This window comes from Aythya marila, assembly GCF_965140915.1.
Source record: "Aythya marila genome assembly, chromosome: 4".
Lineage (NCBI taxonomy): Eukaryota > Metazoa > Chordata > Aves > Anseriformes > Anatidae > Aythya > Aythya marila.
Genome location: NC_139045.1, coordinates 46,197,330 through 46,213,554, shown reverse-complemented (window position 1 = coordinate 46,213,554; position 16,225 = coordinate 46,197,330). Strand labels below are relative to the sequence as shown.

General features: G+C 39.9%; 1 protein-coding gene and 1 long non-coding RNA gene across 3 annotated transcripts in view; one reads left to right on the top strand and one right to left on the bottom strand.

The window, feature by feature from the left end:
* The window catches only part of ANTXR2 (ANTXR cell adhesion molecule 2), a 111,419-nt gene that overhangs the window by 93,239 nt on the left and 1,955 nt on the right, over positions 1-16,225 (bottom strand). For both annotated transcript variants that reach the window (XM_082759864.1, XM_082759863.1), the window contains exons 3-7: positions 14,126-14,197; positions 8,686-8,767; positions 7,594-7,698; positions 7,430-7,498; positions 6,447-6,527 (exon numbers count right to left, since the gene is read on the bottom strand). In XM_082759864.1, the coding sequence (XP_082615990.1) occupies positions 6,447-6,527; positions 7,430-7,498; positions 7,594-7,698; positions 8,686-8,767; positions 14,126-14,197 (409 nt within the window). The remainder of the gene's footprint in view (positions 1-6,446; positions 6,528-7,429; positions 7,499-7,593; positions 7,699-8,685; positions 8,768-14,125; positions 14,198-16,225) is intronic.
* LOC309877935 lies at positions 10,581-11,643 on the top strand. The gene is made up of 3 exons (XR_014317459.1): positions 10,581-10,632; positions 11,461-11,546; positions 11,632-11,643. It is a non-coding gene; the product is annotated as an uncharacterized lncRNA (long non-coding RNA).

Genomic DNA, 16,225 nt, shown 5'->3' with positions numbered 1-16,225 from the left:
GAAAGAGTTGATGCCTACTCTCAGTGTAGTTGGCTGCCCCTTCTTAGACTTTTGCTCTCTTCTCTCCACTGGCGCCAGCTCACTCTGGCTTACCCCCCACAGTGCCTCTGTCTCCCTGTTGATTTTAGGATTGGCTGTGAGGTGTGCAGGAACAGGCTGGCTTCTCACAAAATCTCATCAAAAGCCTGCGTGATCCCTTTCACTGCTGAAATGTTGAGGTACAAGTGCAGTAACAACGCCTGTCACGTCACTTGAGATCTTGAATGCCAAGTCAGGTGTTCAGAGTTGTTGTCTGCCACTGCTGCATGTCCATTATATAGGGGCCCACTTGGGCCCTACTAGCCTACCTGTGCACAGTCTGTACAACCTAATGGCAGGAATGCATTGTCATGCAGAGATGGGCACAGGAACCATCCAACTGACACAAATTCCCCAGGTATTCAGTAACTATTATTCGCTATTCCAGAGGGCTTTTACTGTCTGTTCTTTACAATCAGAGCAGCCTTCCCTCTATTATCAACAAGACTTTTACTGGAAAGAATTTTTACAATTAGGCAGTAAGATTTTTATAGCGCTGCCTTCTCATACCACTTGAGCAGGAGTCTGCCACTGGGTATGTTAAGAATAAGTTTATTTTAAAGGACGCTGAATACATTACGGCCTTTGTTCACTTTTTGTGTTCCTAGTATGCTCTTTTTATGGTTCAAAGTAACCCTGCTTTGGTGTTGGAGTTGACATCCCAAAGACACTGAGATTTCTTCTCTCCCAGGAGAGGTAGGTATATGAGTAACCTGAGGAATCTTCACTGCATGGGGTAAGATGCCAGGCTGCAAGTGGTGCTACTAATTTCAGTGCCAGCATTTCCACGAAAAACATTCGGTATAAGCACTACTGATAGATGTATTACTCTGTTCTTCCAAGAATCTTTCCTTCCTGTTGTCCTGTCTCTTCATCCATCAGTTACACAGCTAACTGACCTTCTTCCTATTTCTGTCAATATCCTTCCAGCGAAGGAATTTATAGAGCTGAAGGCAGTAGGCAAGGTACAGCTGTAGGTGGGTTGTCCAGACAACAAATACCTTGCTCCATGGTGTCTCCCCACACCTATGCCCAAGTCCAAGACCTAACGAGTCTCTCATTTGGTTGAAATACTAACTGCAAATTTCCAATTGTTTTTTTCATAAAGTTACAACTTTGTGTTAAGGACTAGATTTTTTTTTATTTCCCATGATAGGCTTTGCCAACTTAGAATCAATTTAGCTTCAAATGTGCAGTAAAAATTCTTCTACCTAATGCAACTGCTCAGCTTATATACCTTGATTTTTTTTTTTTCCCTACTGTGTTAAAGGGTGGTTGTACCTAAAATGCCCAATTCAAAACTAAGCACCTGCAAAAAGAGATGAACACTTGTATTTCTAATTCCTTTCAGGTAGAATTCTCAATAAATTTTTGTAACAATGCAAGGTAAAACAATTCTAGACAGAAATGTTTTGTAAACTACTTCCTCTCAAGTTCTCCATCTGTCAAGATTCTGTAGTCTTACTAACAAGTTCTTAGGGATTTCTGAAGTACAAAATATATTTTAACTTCCAGCATTAAGTGCTGCCAACTCACTTTAATACAAAAATGTTTTGAAGTCTACTTCTAACTGCCACATACTGTAATAATGTTACTGAAGCAAGCTCCATTAATTTATCTTCTTACAGGCCTTGTCCAGTTCTGCCTGCAGAGACAACCAGACAACTTTCACAAATCGGTAGGACTTGTGTTTGCGTAAGGGGAAGAGGAAGCAGAGATCGCTATCTCTTCTTGCTTTTCAGAATGTGGCACATAAAAGCAATTCTGACTTGCCTAGCTGTGTGAACCACAAGCACAGAAACATGTCATGAAAACAGACAAAATATGAAAATACTGCAGGAACAATTGGAAATCAAATGTCATGCTGATTGACAGTGGAGGTCTATGGGGATATTATAGGCAGGCAGTAACTTCAGCCTGATTTAAAAAATAAATAAATTAAAAAAAATGGGGTAACAATCTTCCAAAGGCAAGCCTGCCAGCAGGTGTAACATGCACAACAGAAGCAGGGAAGGCTGACTGTACTACATACTGCCCCTATATTCAAATACGCAGCCAAATACAGATGGGTTAGGGCAGAGAAGTAGACAGGGTGCTAGAAAACACGTGGAGCTTTCCAGCAAGGGAGTAGAGACCTTATTGTCCACTGTAAAGCTCCATGTGTTTGATTCAAATGGCAGCAGCATCCTGGCTCCCAGATCCTTAATTTAATCACTTTTTCTCACTGTTCCTATAACTTTCATTTCATAAATGATGAAATAGTTCAAATAAGTGTTCATAACTGCAAAATTTCCTGCTTCTGTGAACAAAGGCATCTTTTGCTCGTGTCCTTGATGGAGTCCAATACTGTTCCTGCATTACAGAGAAGTTAACCTGATGCCCAGTATGTTTCACAAATTCTTCTAGGCTGCTAGCCCCACAGTCCCCAGTCACCTTGCGGAAACTGATCCTTCAGAGAAATTTGGAGTGTCTGAGCTATTTAATAAGGACAAAGTCTCCACAGTGTTTCTCTCAATAAAGGTTCTGGTTCAGGACTATATGTGGCGAGATGCAACTGAGGCACCCTTGAGTTAGCTTACTTACAGACTGGGTCCTGACCCTGCTAATCTTCCTTCTCCCAAAGCTGCTCAGAACCCGTGTGCCTGATAGCTGTAAAGACAAGTGCATTCTCACCAGCCTCCCCCAAAGCCATTTAAGAAGGTGGTAGTTTGATTATGACAGACCGACTCAGTCCTAACAATGAAATTGGTAACTTCCTAAATGGTTCTTCAAATATAAATTAAACAACGACAACAAAAAAAGTTTAACCTCAATAATATAGGGGAGGAGACGGGGAAAAAGAACAGTTTTATTGTCTTACATAGTACTGAACTGTCACACGCTGATATAAATTGTACAGTCTGAAACCCTTTCAGTTCACACTGCTATGGGTTGCTCATGAGGCCATACTCCATGTAATTATCAGCCAAACTACATCAGTAAACTGTTCCTGATAGCATAATAACTTGCCTTCAGCGTTTTTCTTTTAAGCTCTAGACTTCTACTCAGATTTATTTGCTCTGACAATGCTGTTCAGTTACTACTTGATAAAGTTAGATACTAGCAATTCCAGAAGAGCTGGAAACTTCAAAAAACAGACTTAAAGAAGTCTGTGAGGAGTTTCTGTTTGTCAGTATTACTTGGAAGAAACACAACACAATGTGGAGGTGCTAAAATCCTTGAAATTTCACTGGCCTTTTTTATCAGAAGTAAGAAAGTCAAAACACAATACAAGCTTTCAAGATTTGAGCTAAATGCTCAAAATTCTCTAAATGCAAATCTCCAACTGTCTTAAGCATTAATCCATGGTAATCATTAAACATATTTTGTGCATCTCTCCAAAGAAAATAAATTGTAATAAATTCTTAGACTGTAAGCAACTGCAGAAGCAAAGCAGGTTGTAGTAGATCCTGTAAGATAAAGCTTGTCACTTTTTTCTACCAGCAAATGAACTGTTCAACATTCTGTCAATTTACCAGAAGTATAAAATCAGAGCAGCCAAAAAATTTGCAGCTGAGAGTCCAGTAAAGACAAATGTAGTAGAAGCTCCTCCTACAATTCCTACTGAATGTTTTTTTTGTTGTAGTTTTGCTCGAGGGTTTTAATTGCTGGGTCACTGCTATTTCTGTAAGCAGTACTTTTTTTAACAAGAAATGTTCAATAATGTTAACAGAGGTTTCAGAACTGCACCTTTGATGCTGCACTTCGAGCAATACTTCTGCATGTTTGTGACTTGGGTATTTCCTCTTTATCTCTTTTGAAATTATACTTCCCTTTTATGACAGCGTGTCTCTTTCAGCCTGCGTTCTTTAGCTAACTTGCAAATTGAAATGGATTTATAATTGTGAATAATAAGGAAAACTGTGACTATTTCATATTTGATTAGATCTTGCTTATCGATTTTATAATGCAATGAGAATGTATTGTCACAATCAGTCAAAACCCTTTCAATGGAAACTGAATTATAACTACAGCATACTAAACAATCATGGCAATGCAGCCAACATGTGCATTAAAAAAACGGGGAAGAAAAACTATAGATACTTCCCTCCACGCACTGTGGTAAAAACAAAGATGCTGGCAATGTATCATACTCCAGCTGCTTCCAGCAAATACACTTAAAGTGCTTTACTAGAGAAGAGAAAAGGAGAGAGTCTTAAATGTCATGACAGGAAAATGAAACTCCAGTTAGATTCTGTGCTTTTCAGGAAGCTGGAAACAATATTCAAGCCCCTAAAAGCTCTCAGAAGGTATCACAGTGCTAACGCTTTTTGTGTGATCGCTTATCCAAACAAATGAGACTGATGAAACAAAGACTGAAGCAAGGTGGTACATTTCCTATTGGAGAAGTTTTCTCATGCTCCTTTGTTACAGCACTCACAACAATTACAACATTTTCCATAGGCCCAGAAAGCCACAACATAGTCTTTCTAAGGACAGAAATAAGCAGCAAGCTGAATGTTGAAGCATCTGTTACAGCTACAATCTGCTTAACAACCCTAAAAAATTCCAGAGTTAAGTCAGAGTGTAAAGAGCAGGCTATGTTTAAGCTATAGAACAACTTCCTTTAAGTTTGCTGTTTCTGCACAGTCCCTGTCCTAAACTATTCCTTTAAAAACAAGGTGCTGCAACTAGGTGCATCTTTTCTTGCTCTGCAGCCATGATATGCATTCATCTGCTATTTTTACACTTGAGATTTTCATGAGTGTCAGAAGAAGGTGGACTGAGACTTGTGCAAAAGCTATCTGCCAAGCTGACTCTGTCCACAAAGAAATGGCAGTGCTTGAAAGCTCCTGGGAGGAATGAGACAAATAGTCTGAGCCTGCCCAGAACCACACTGATGAAAAATAAGGGAAAATGAGACAGCGTGCAGGATATGTCAACTTTCTGTATATTTTAATTATAGAATTCTCAAGCTGAGCTCTTCAGAAACTTCAAGAGACTGTACTCCCTTTGCCTTCTCAAAGAGCAAGAAGAGTGGAGAAATCCAACTCATTGAAGGGTCCAACCTGCAGGTCAGTGACTCTTGTTTGAAAGGACAGTCCAAATGCAGATGTCTTCTTCCTTTACCTAGTTTACCTTGACATATGCATTTTGAAATTTAGTACCATTGGAAATTTATTTGCTTAATGAATTGGGACTAAATATTTTGCTCTTATCTATAAGTCTTTCTCTGGTGGCTTCAAACGTTGCATTGGTTTGCACTAGCAGAAAAACTGATTTGTGTAAGTATTTAAAATGGCATAGATTGAGATTTAAAAAAAGGAGTACCACATGGGGTGTATATCATTTCAGGAAAATAAATGTCACTGCATGAAAAGGTTGATTATCTCTCTTTAGAATGTGCAAGGAAGCTTCTCAAATTACATTTATTTTAAGCAATGAGAAGGAAAAGAAGTTGTTTCATGATGCCGTTAACTTCCACAAAAAAAACACACTATTCAAGGGAAGTGATAAATTCATGACTGCATAATATCCTGTATGTGAGTAGTATCCTTCATTTATTTAAAATAGAAAAAAAAGATGGAAAAGGAAATGAATTATAACTCTCAGAAAAAGGATTTCATTATTGGTTTTGACTTGACAGTAAGCTTTTTTCCTCTTTTGCTGCTTATGTGCAGCTGCAGCACGCTTAACCCTGCGTAAGGCACGCGACCTTTAGTTAAAGTACAAGGCAAACAAATTATGTCCTTTCAACCTAAGGTGTCTGCTTTAAATGCAGCTACAATACTGTCCAGCCCCTGACCACAAACAAAACATTCCTTTTGCTTTGATTCTTGCTTGCAAATCACAGTAAGAAGTTGAAGAGCCCCATCTCACTGATGCGAGTTGCTCATGGCATGTTGGGGGGGGGGGGCGGGGGGGGGGGGGGGAGGAACTGAAAGTCTTGTTATTTACAAGAAAAACAAGCAATTAATGTCAAGGCTAACATATACATGTATATTTAGAATGCTTCTCAGTATACCAAGATTTGTGCACTATGTATTTGTCACTCATTCTGAATAACTTTAACCAGTTGTTCTCAACTCTGTTGGAGTAAAAGTCTCAATTTGTTTTAGATTAAGCCTGTAGCAGCCATTCCTCAATGCATCCTCCTCAAACCCACTGTACTTTATAGACCTGGGAGCTATCAAACTCTATACAAGGTCTGAGCATGAAAAATTGCAGGAGCAGCAGGCAATGTTTATTTACACAACTGCTTCTCTGTGTGTAGAGCACAATATATTGGTATTACACATTTAGGAACCAATTCTTCCTGGAAGAGCAAGTGGAAGTGGAGAGTATGCTATTATCTTGAGGAAATGTTCAACTTATTGCCTGATACTCACAGAATTGATGATCCCCTTAAGTGCTTGGAATCCTCCAGTGACAGGGAAGACTTGCTCTTTTGTGTCAGCAATTTTTTCAAGCTTTGGAGAGAAAACACATGGAAACACATGAATCACTTGGCAAATGAAGCTCTTTAAATGATTTTTCAGCCTTAAAATAAAAAAAAAAGATGTACAAAAAAACACACCTTTCATAACTCTGAAAAGAGAAGGAAAAATTTGGGTTCCCTCTCCAGTGAAGAAGCTACCCATGTTTTTTCTAAGTGGGAGGATCTGTGAGAACCTACAGCAGATAACAATATGGTGTAGTAGCTATCCATCATGTCAAACAACGACAGTAAAAAAAGCTTTTAGGGCCTGTATTTCGGCAGTAATTCTGCATCTCTTTCCAAAGTTATGTTCTTTCTTCACTCTGCCTTACATTAAAAAGCCTTTCTACATGCCTTTATTATAGTAAAGCATCTCTTGTACACTGCTCCCTTTAATTCAAGTTTATGCTACTGAAGTAGCTCCAGGGATGATTAGGACAGTTTTGCCAGAGAATGGCAGATCTGGAAGAACTTTTAGTTGGTGAAAGATATCGATCCTTTTTTCTTTTTTTTTTTTTTTTTTGAAAAATTTCTTTTCTTTATCCTTTTCATAAGGTTGTTATATATTCTGCTTAAAGCTTGTCCATAGCAATGCAGTTAATGCCAACTGTAGCCTGATCTGGTTAGTGTCTTAATGGAAGGTTTTACCTATGTCCCTTGCTGTAGGCAGATATGAGGTAGCAAGGGTATTTCTGGCAGTTTTTCCTGCACCAGAAGTGCCACCCAAACATTCTGTTCATGCCTGTATATGCATTTGAGTGTCTGCTTCCTGAGCCAGAGAAAATATTGTCCTGCCTAATGTAAGTAAAATTTATTTATATATTATTTAACATGAAACACGTAAAACCCTGTAACAAGGTACGGCCTACTAATCTAAAATAGTAATGTTCTTACCTGTTGTTGCACAAAATCCAGGACGCCAACGCAGTAAACTCTAGCCCCCAGACTTCTGGATATCTTTGCCTGCCAGGGAATAGAAGAGAGGATTAAGTATTTTTTCATTCAAAAGGCAATGCAAGCTCTTCAGAATACAACATGCATTTTCACCTAGTGCTCACCTCCTTCTCTGCATACAAGGGAATCTGGCCATCTAGCTTGCCATCTGTCAATGCAATGATGATACTAGAAAACTTTGCTCCATGCTGCTTAATCTGATCATTGGCCTAAAAAAAAAAAAAATGAAAATTATATCTGAACATTTAACCAAGATGTCTCTTCTAAGCTAACATGGCATTTGAAACAACATGCTGCTTTATCTTCAAACCCATCTCTTCCGACGATCCTCTGCCTTCCTTTCACGTGTTACTAACAAGGAAATAATTTGTCACTACATTACAGTTAGTAGTGAGTGCATCTCTGAAGTGATAGTCAGTAACTGATCAGTTTTTGAAAAAACTTGATTCCTTCAGGACGGATGCTTTGAGTTTTGAAGCTCACATTTCTTTAAATCCACCATAAGGTTTTCTCTGCTACCCGCAGCTTTTAAATGTCAGTCAGTAGGTTCCAAGATATAAGAAGAGTGGCTTACCATTACCATTTTTTAAACAGCAACAAACTTCTGTTTGCCTAGCTTTTCAGCCCACAGATCATAATTACAATCTTGGCTCTACAGGCATAAAGGAAGAAAGTAAGTTTCTATCCATAACCATGAAAGCTTAGTTCCTCACTTTACTTCTTACCAGCACGGTTTGAGGCTTTCAGCAAAATGACCAAGTGTACTTTCACTGTTTATCTCAAGAAAAAATAAGTAGTTCAAAAAAATGCTAGTTGTTTCTAAAATTCTGATCTGTGCTGTTAATTGTCAATGAGCACCTTCTTTAGAAGGCCCTGCTATATGTGCAGCCTGACAAAGCTGTGTGTGAGTATTTACCATGTAACTGTGTCAGCTGTTTGATCCAGAACAAAGAAACACTCTCTGCTGTGAAGGATCAAACCAAAGAAATTGCATATGGCAAATTCCTGCAATGGCCGGTCTGCCTCCTGCATGGGATCTGCTTAGTGTCCGGGCAGTCCCAGGACCACAAGAGAGCCAGAAATATTTGAGTGTAACTCACCAGAATATAAAATCAATCCATTTATGTTACAGATTGTGTTACCCAAAGGGTGAGAACAGAGATGGTTTTAATTGCAAGAGGGTGAGTACAACCTACCCGTTTTAATCCTTCATGTATGTATGTGTCCCCTGCTGGTTTCACCTCCTCCAAATCCTTAAGACCTTGCTTGATTTTCCCTCTGAAAACAAAAAGGTTAAGGATTTCAGCATTGATTTACAGTGGGAAAAGATGTTACTTTATTGATGGAAAAAATTAACATTTGTTGTAAACGAAGCCTGAAATTAAAATCTGTAAAACACGGCATTTAGCTATGTGTGGAGGCAGATCTTATATTCACAACGGAAGCAGCACTGTGCTAACAGTTAGTTTAAACCTAAATAACAGAATATGCCTCAGTGAGTCAAAGAGCTGGATTTGGGTAAAATGTTTCAGAGTAAATACCACAAAAAAAAAGTGACCAAGCCTCAGCATTAAAATGGCCCACCAGAAATTTTGTTTTATTAAGTTTACTTTGTTCAATTAAACTGACTTCACTTCTGATCATGCTGCAATTAGAAAAGGAAATCCCTTAAAATAGCAGTTATATTTCTAGTTAAATAAATCATCCTGGTCAGTCTGTGGCTATTTAATAGGGTAGGAGAGAACTGCAATAATTAAGTTCTTCTGCCTTAAAAAATTAGTATTGATAGGCAAAAGCAGCATTTGTGGGACACCTCTTTTATCTAAGGAAAGGGAGTAGCAGTAAGGATAGTGTTAAAGATTTTTTCCAACTAAATCTGGAAGTTCTTAATTCTTAAAGTTCCACTCAACCCATGGAAAGTTACCCTGGGGGGGGAGAAAACAAACAAACAAACAAGCAAAAAACAGCTAAGTAAAGACATGACATGTGGGGCAGAGCATATAGAATAAATATAGGTAACAATGAGGAAATAAGCAGGGGTGAGGAGACGGAGGGAAAATACATTGCAGGATGCATGAAAGCTTTCCTTAAGGCAAGCAAAATGAGAAAGAATGCATATGCCGGTCTGCCTGAATGCCACCCACTAGGCATTTGTTCCGCTGATGGGGTTCCTCTATGTTTAGAAGCTCTGTTCCAAAGTACAATCCCTAGCTGCAATAAGCTCCCAATCACAGGATCAACTGATACAATTAAAAAATAAAAATAAAAAATGTCACATTGAATGTATGGAGAAGAACAAGTTATGTAAGATAATACAATCTGTTTGATCCAAATATTTTATATTCAGCATCTATAGAAACAACTTGAAACTGATTATGTATGAACGCAGATTATAAACCACATACTTAGTGCTTGCCAGGATGAGTGGCAGCACATCACAGGCGTTAGCGTTCTGCTGCCAAGAAACAAGCAGCAACTCAAGTCCCAGTTTTCTGAAACAGATTTCATTTTGCAAAAATAGCTTTTGTACAATCAGTTCAGTTTTATTTATCTAAAATGTCTTGTGACCCAGCCACACAGAAATCTCTGGTGTTTCCAGGCCTCTGCCTACAAGGGGTTCCAGGAAAATCTTTGGCAGCAGCAGCTTTTTTAGCTGCAACTTAATCAGTCACCATCCCTTTTTGGGGCACGTGTTACCAGATCAGCCCAGCCAGACACAGGGAAGCTCCACCCCTGCTTTGGGAGGGTCAGGTAGGAGCAAGCCCTGCTCTGACTGTCACAAGGCGAATGCAGGACTTACAGCCCAAGCAGACCGCCCCCTAACAAGCATCAAAACAGATCAGCCGAGTCACACCAAAACTCACATCCAGAAGGTTTGGAGGGAGGGCACAGGAGCTCATCTCTGCCTGAACCCCTGCAGTAACAGGACCCTCTACTCAGCCAGCTGTAGTACTTGGAAGCCCTCTTTCTTGCTCTGCAGTGCTCTCAGAATTCTCTTCTCCCTAGTTTCGGTAATGAGTTGCTGTAGCCACAAAACTCTGCGGAGAAGGTCTGGTTTTATATGAAGCTCATCTGTACTGAAATAACAGAACCATGACCTCAGCCTGGGTGTCTGGACACCACTGCACTACAATTCAATAATGGTAATAAAGGCTGGATTGCCTTTGGCTTCGTGGTTTAAGTCAGACAAGGGAGGGAGGTGGAAAAGGCAAAACAAAATCAGCAACTTGCAGCCTGTCTGTGTTTGGGCTGAACAATCACAATTTTAATATCTCTTCCCCATTTGGCATATGTGCTGCATCACACCTCTGTCTTTTAGAAAAGGCACGTTTAATTTGTTTTACATACCCTGTCTGTTCTCTCTTATAAACTTTGCAGCTACTTCAGATAATGCTTCTAGTAGCAGGCAGGCAAATGCAACCATGGCTATAAGCACTTTGTCATTTTGATCCAAGGGTTCTTTTGGATTCTCTTGTGAACTTGTGTAAGCAGGGGCTGTGGGGAAGAGCCCAGCCCAGCCCAGCTGAAATCAGGAGAGGTGCCGGGCTGAGCCATACCCTTTGGGGACCTCTGCTGTGCTCTGTCTCGGCAAGCAGGACCTTATGCCAGCATTACACACTCCAGCTGGAGAGGCTTTGTTTGCTGTGTGGGAGGCTGTGCCAACTCCTCTGGGAGGCACGTGGGCCTGTCTACAAACACCGCTCCCTGCCTGGGCCAAAGTCTACAGCAAACTCGTCTCCTACCTTCCGTGCCCCAAGACAGGGTGCTGCAGAACTACATTTAGAAGTTAAACCAGACCATTTAGTAAAGAGCGATTACAATGCAGCCCAGCTTTGCAAACAAATAAATCAATTTAACGTAAATTAAAATGTAGCAACCTTCCTTTATCTGAGCATGATCCAGAATTCAGATTTACTTAAATACTGGAGAGCTAGATACAACAATAATAATCATTATGCTTCAAATTGTAGGACTCCTGCATGTGCTTTGAATAGAAAACAGACAGGCACCAAAGGGCAGCAAAGGAATGAACTACATCAGGCTGTGGACAAGCATGGTAGGGTGCAGCTGGTAATGCATCAGGTACTTAAGGGTCCAATTTTTCCACTTTCAGGAACATAATCTTTCTTTATATCCCACAGAATCAGCACAGCTAGTTCTGGCTATGGATACCAACCACGTGCTGCAGAATCGGGCTTACAGAAACCTGAAATTCTGCTGGCCAGCATACAGCTGGCTAGAAGAGAATGCAGAAGACATCAACCTTTGCCAGTGTAACTGCTTTTCTGAGCAGCTTTCTTTTTAAAAGTGGTAGCATAGCTGAGCCCCGAATGTGAATGCACAAATCTGTTTATCGGTCTGTATACAGTTTGCAGACAAACTTCACTGGGGAACGAGCATCTCTACAACAGTAGTTTCCATTTGGGTGTTACTTTTATTCCAAGTATTTGTCACAGCATTGTGTGTACTGTGGTTATCAGTGACTTCTCTTTGCACAGTTGTTTACATAGTCCCAAAAATATTTGGCAATGCAGGGGCGTTAGCACTGTGGTGTGGGTTTCTTTATATCCACATCTTTATTATAGAGGAAAAAGCAACAATCACTTTGTGCAAACAATTAGAATGCTTTGGTTTTTTAAACAAAAAAGACCTCCCTACTTTGAACTAACTGCTGGGAATGAGTTGTGGTTTCACAAATTGCTAATTGGTGAATTAGCAAGTGAGTGTGGGGAAAAACATCCTGGCAAAGCTAAAATGCACGTAAACTAACAAGGCTGGAACATCCCATAATCACGAACACCCATCCCTGATACCGCGCTGTACTTAGCCTGCTCACCTCCTGTTTAGAACAATGGGAGTTAAAATTGTAAGTCATTTTTAACCATTGACTACTTCAATATTGAAAGTAACAGCTGTTCCAGCTCTATCTATCCGTTCTTATTCATGTAGATAGGGTCAGGTCACAGTTACTGTTGTCTCCCCTCCACCTTCCTTTTAGTTCCTCCTAAACATGCTCAAAACAATTGGCAAACCTTGTATTTAAGAAAAGTCCTTCAGAGGAATCCACAAGAGAGTAAATGGGTTCTTTCTATGCTTTAAACTAGATTTCCAAGAAACACTTGATTCTTTCCACAGCCTGAAGCGTGCCATAAGCACGCAACGATAAAAAAGGCACTTGTGCTCATGTGGCACAATTCCAGAGCTCTGTCCAAGTGCTCTGTGTGGTATCAATGCTGACTCTGAGTTTGATAAGGAATAGACTACTAACAGGGATTGAGAGCCTATTGAAATCGAGAGAAAGGGTCTCATTGACTTGAGCAGTCCTTGGAACAGGCTTAAATGTCCTCTTCTGAACTCTCTCAAGCCATCTGGAAAAATGGTTTATAACCTTGTCTCTCCTTGCAGAGAGCAGCTCCAGCATCCAAGTGCAGGCTGGGGCGTGAGCACTTAGCTGTTCTCAAGTCAGACCACTTTTTGAAGTGCTTGAACAGGTAGGGGCTTGGAACTGTGTCCTCAGACAGTCTACTTCTAGAATGTCAGCCTCCTTTACTATAGGGCGAGACATTTGTCTGTTGCCAAGGTCAGTTCTCTTCAGTGTTGTACTTGCTATTATGTATCCTTTACTAAAAAAAAAAAACCAAAACTGAGTGAAAAGGACACATCATGTTTTGTATCAATTCCACTAAAGGAAACAGAAAGGAAGGACTACCTCACTTCCACCCTGCCACAGTTCATTAATATGATTTGTAAATGATTTATCCAAATGTTCCAAATCCAAAAAGTTGTTCATAGTGCTTGGCTTCTGGACAGAAGGGAGACAGTAAGGGTGTGTTGTTTTGACAGGGCTGAAAGGATTTCTGAAGGACCCAGGTGATTTGAGGGTACTGCAACTGTCCTCTGCTGAAAGAAGGGATTCCCCAATATAGTTCCCAGTTCCTGTGGTTTCGGTAGTTAATTTTGCAACAATCTCTCCTCTACCTGATTTTTTTGCTGCTGTTTCCCCAACACCTATCCCTGACCTGTCGTAGCTGCTAATCATCACTTCTTGAAATCAGAGTGAGTAGCCTTGCATTCCATTGCCCCTAAAAACATCAACAGAAGGGAAGATGTCAGGTACCTCAAGACATGTCCATGGTGTCACAAAGATCTCTCATCTTTCAAGTGGCACAAACTTTACCATCTAAAACTGTTTTTGAAGTCATCATTAGAACATAGACAATATGAGATAATGGGAAACATTAATTTACTATTGTGTGCTTTACCTGGACATAAACATTGGAAACTTTTATCTAAAGAGCTTGCTTTATAAAAGTACATGCAAAAGTAATTTCTCCTGTTGTGTCAAGGAAGGTGCAGAGTCATGCAAGAGATGAAAAACCATCAACTCATAGTTGGTGTGCAAAGCAGCAGCAGAATTCACATCAAGAATTTTTCTCATCCCTCTCCTTTTCCCTTTTACCAGGCTTTCCATTGAGATGTTCACAAAATTAAATCCATCTCTACACCGAGGCCACGTGACTGACCACCACTTAAAGGTATCGGTTATTGTTCAGTATCTGTGACTGTTCCTCTGATTTAATAAGAGCTCTTGGTGGGGAGAGGGAGATGGGAATTAAAAAAAAGCAGTGCACTAACCTGTCTCCAGTTAATGGCATAATGACTTGTGCCTGGGAGGAAAACACGATAAAGGATAATCTCATCTTGGGGCTTTTAAAAGGGGAAAGAAAAGAAAAAAACAACAGTTTAGACAAATGAAATGTACACATGCACATCATTCCATTCATGTACTCATTTATTACTAATGTCTTTATCCTCTAACTTCCAAAGAACACACTTTTGAACTAGAAAACAAGAACAAGAAAGGAACTGAAGGGTTTCTGCCCATTTCACTTCCTTTTCCAGGCATGCATTGAGAATGAAGTAGCAGAATTAGAATTATTTTTCTCTTCCTCCTGACTGAACTCCAAATCAACACATGCTGAACTTAAGAGTTAAGAACTCGTGTGACCCAACTGAATGTGAAATTCATGGATTGTTTACCAAACAATCTACAATCTACATACAATTTGATTATCTACCAAAGTATAAAAGATGTTTTCATCATCACTCGCTGGTGTAAAAATAAGTTAGGGCTATGCGCTTACAGTGCACCCTTGCTCCAGGGCAGTAAACATGGACACATGCACAAGTTAGTTACCCCTTCTTAAAGTTTGATCTCAGTACAAAGTATATTTCCAACTATGCTTTTAGGTCATAAAATCACCAGAATTAAAGCAGCAGCACTGTCTGGCTTTTTCAGCTCTAGTCAAGTGGCATGACAAACTCTTTCAGAATTAGGATGTTTGTCTCTGACATAGAGTTGTGCCACTTGTGATCGACATCTGTAAAATCATCCAGGGAAATGTCATTGTACAAAGCAATCCTGTATGAAATTACTTTTTAATAAGGAATTATATCTTTTATTATTATTATTATTTTTGAGAACCCCACTTGTCTCTTAGTAAGACTAAGAGAAGTTAACTCCAACTGTCAGTGGAAAAATGCATCTCTTAAGAACTGATGTTCTGGAAGGCCAAGACAGTAACTTCCCTAAGGTAAGTATTAACATCCATCCTACCTGCCTTGAATTTATATTCATGACAAGATATTTGGTAAATTTTATAATTCATGATATATGTGTATCAGCACTGATTTATTGGGTTAATATTAGTAAAAGACAACACTTGTAGAGATAAATGACTATGCATTTTCAGTTATTTTGTGTCAGTGATGCAACTTAAAATTATTGACATCACGGAAATAAAAGTTCTGGGAAAACCTTTGGCCACTCACAACTTGGATTTAAGATCCAGTCTTGTAGGCTATTGAGGTACTGGATATTAAAAAAAAATATCTGAGATGCTCTAAATGTAATTGTAATCTAAGTTGTGGGTTTATCAGTTGTCTTAGTTGCCACAAGCAGCTGCCAAACAAACAGCTGAAATCCCCACCTCTGCATTAGATCACTATCTATCTAGCCCAAGCAATGCCAGACTTCCCTCTTTGAGATGCAACCCTCTACAAGTAGAAACGTCAAAGTTACTACTTAACTAACTTGAACTGTCCTCTAACTAACCATGAATCTGTCCTCTTTGCAAGACACCCCATTTCTGTTTTGTGTTCCCAGCACTTGGACTCCAGGATGATGGAGGAGGGCAGCAACAGAGCTACTACTGAAACATGTATGCAACAGATGAGCCAAACTGGTGAGCAGATGCACACAGGTCACACAGCTGTGAAATAATTCTTCAGATGAAAACTTTAGGTGCGGACTGAAGCAACTTGCTACCAAATGGTTCCCTGTGGTTCTGCCCACACTTTTTCAATTTAAGAAAGAGCAGGGTTGACTCTGTACCCTGTTTAAAAGTGTACTGAGGCCTGAAGGGGGCACAAAGGCCCTATCAGTTCTCAGAGGGCACAGTATGAACTGCTCAGGCTCCCACAGGAGCTAACCGATGGTTGGTCCTTCTGTGAAGGCTTAGTGCCACATAAGGTTGAGTGTGCAGATGCTCTGAGGTTAGGTTGTCTGTCTCTGCACTGTTGTTAACACTCCTTTGATGTGTAAGATCAGCTCAATAACTTACCAACTAAATTATTTTAGATAATGCAGCCAGACCACTACACAACAACTGTTGCAGAGGGCATTCTAATTTGGCTGCAAAAGATGGTGAATGGAAGGATTTACACCAGACAAGC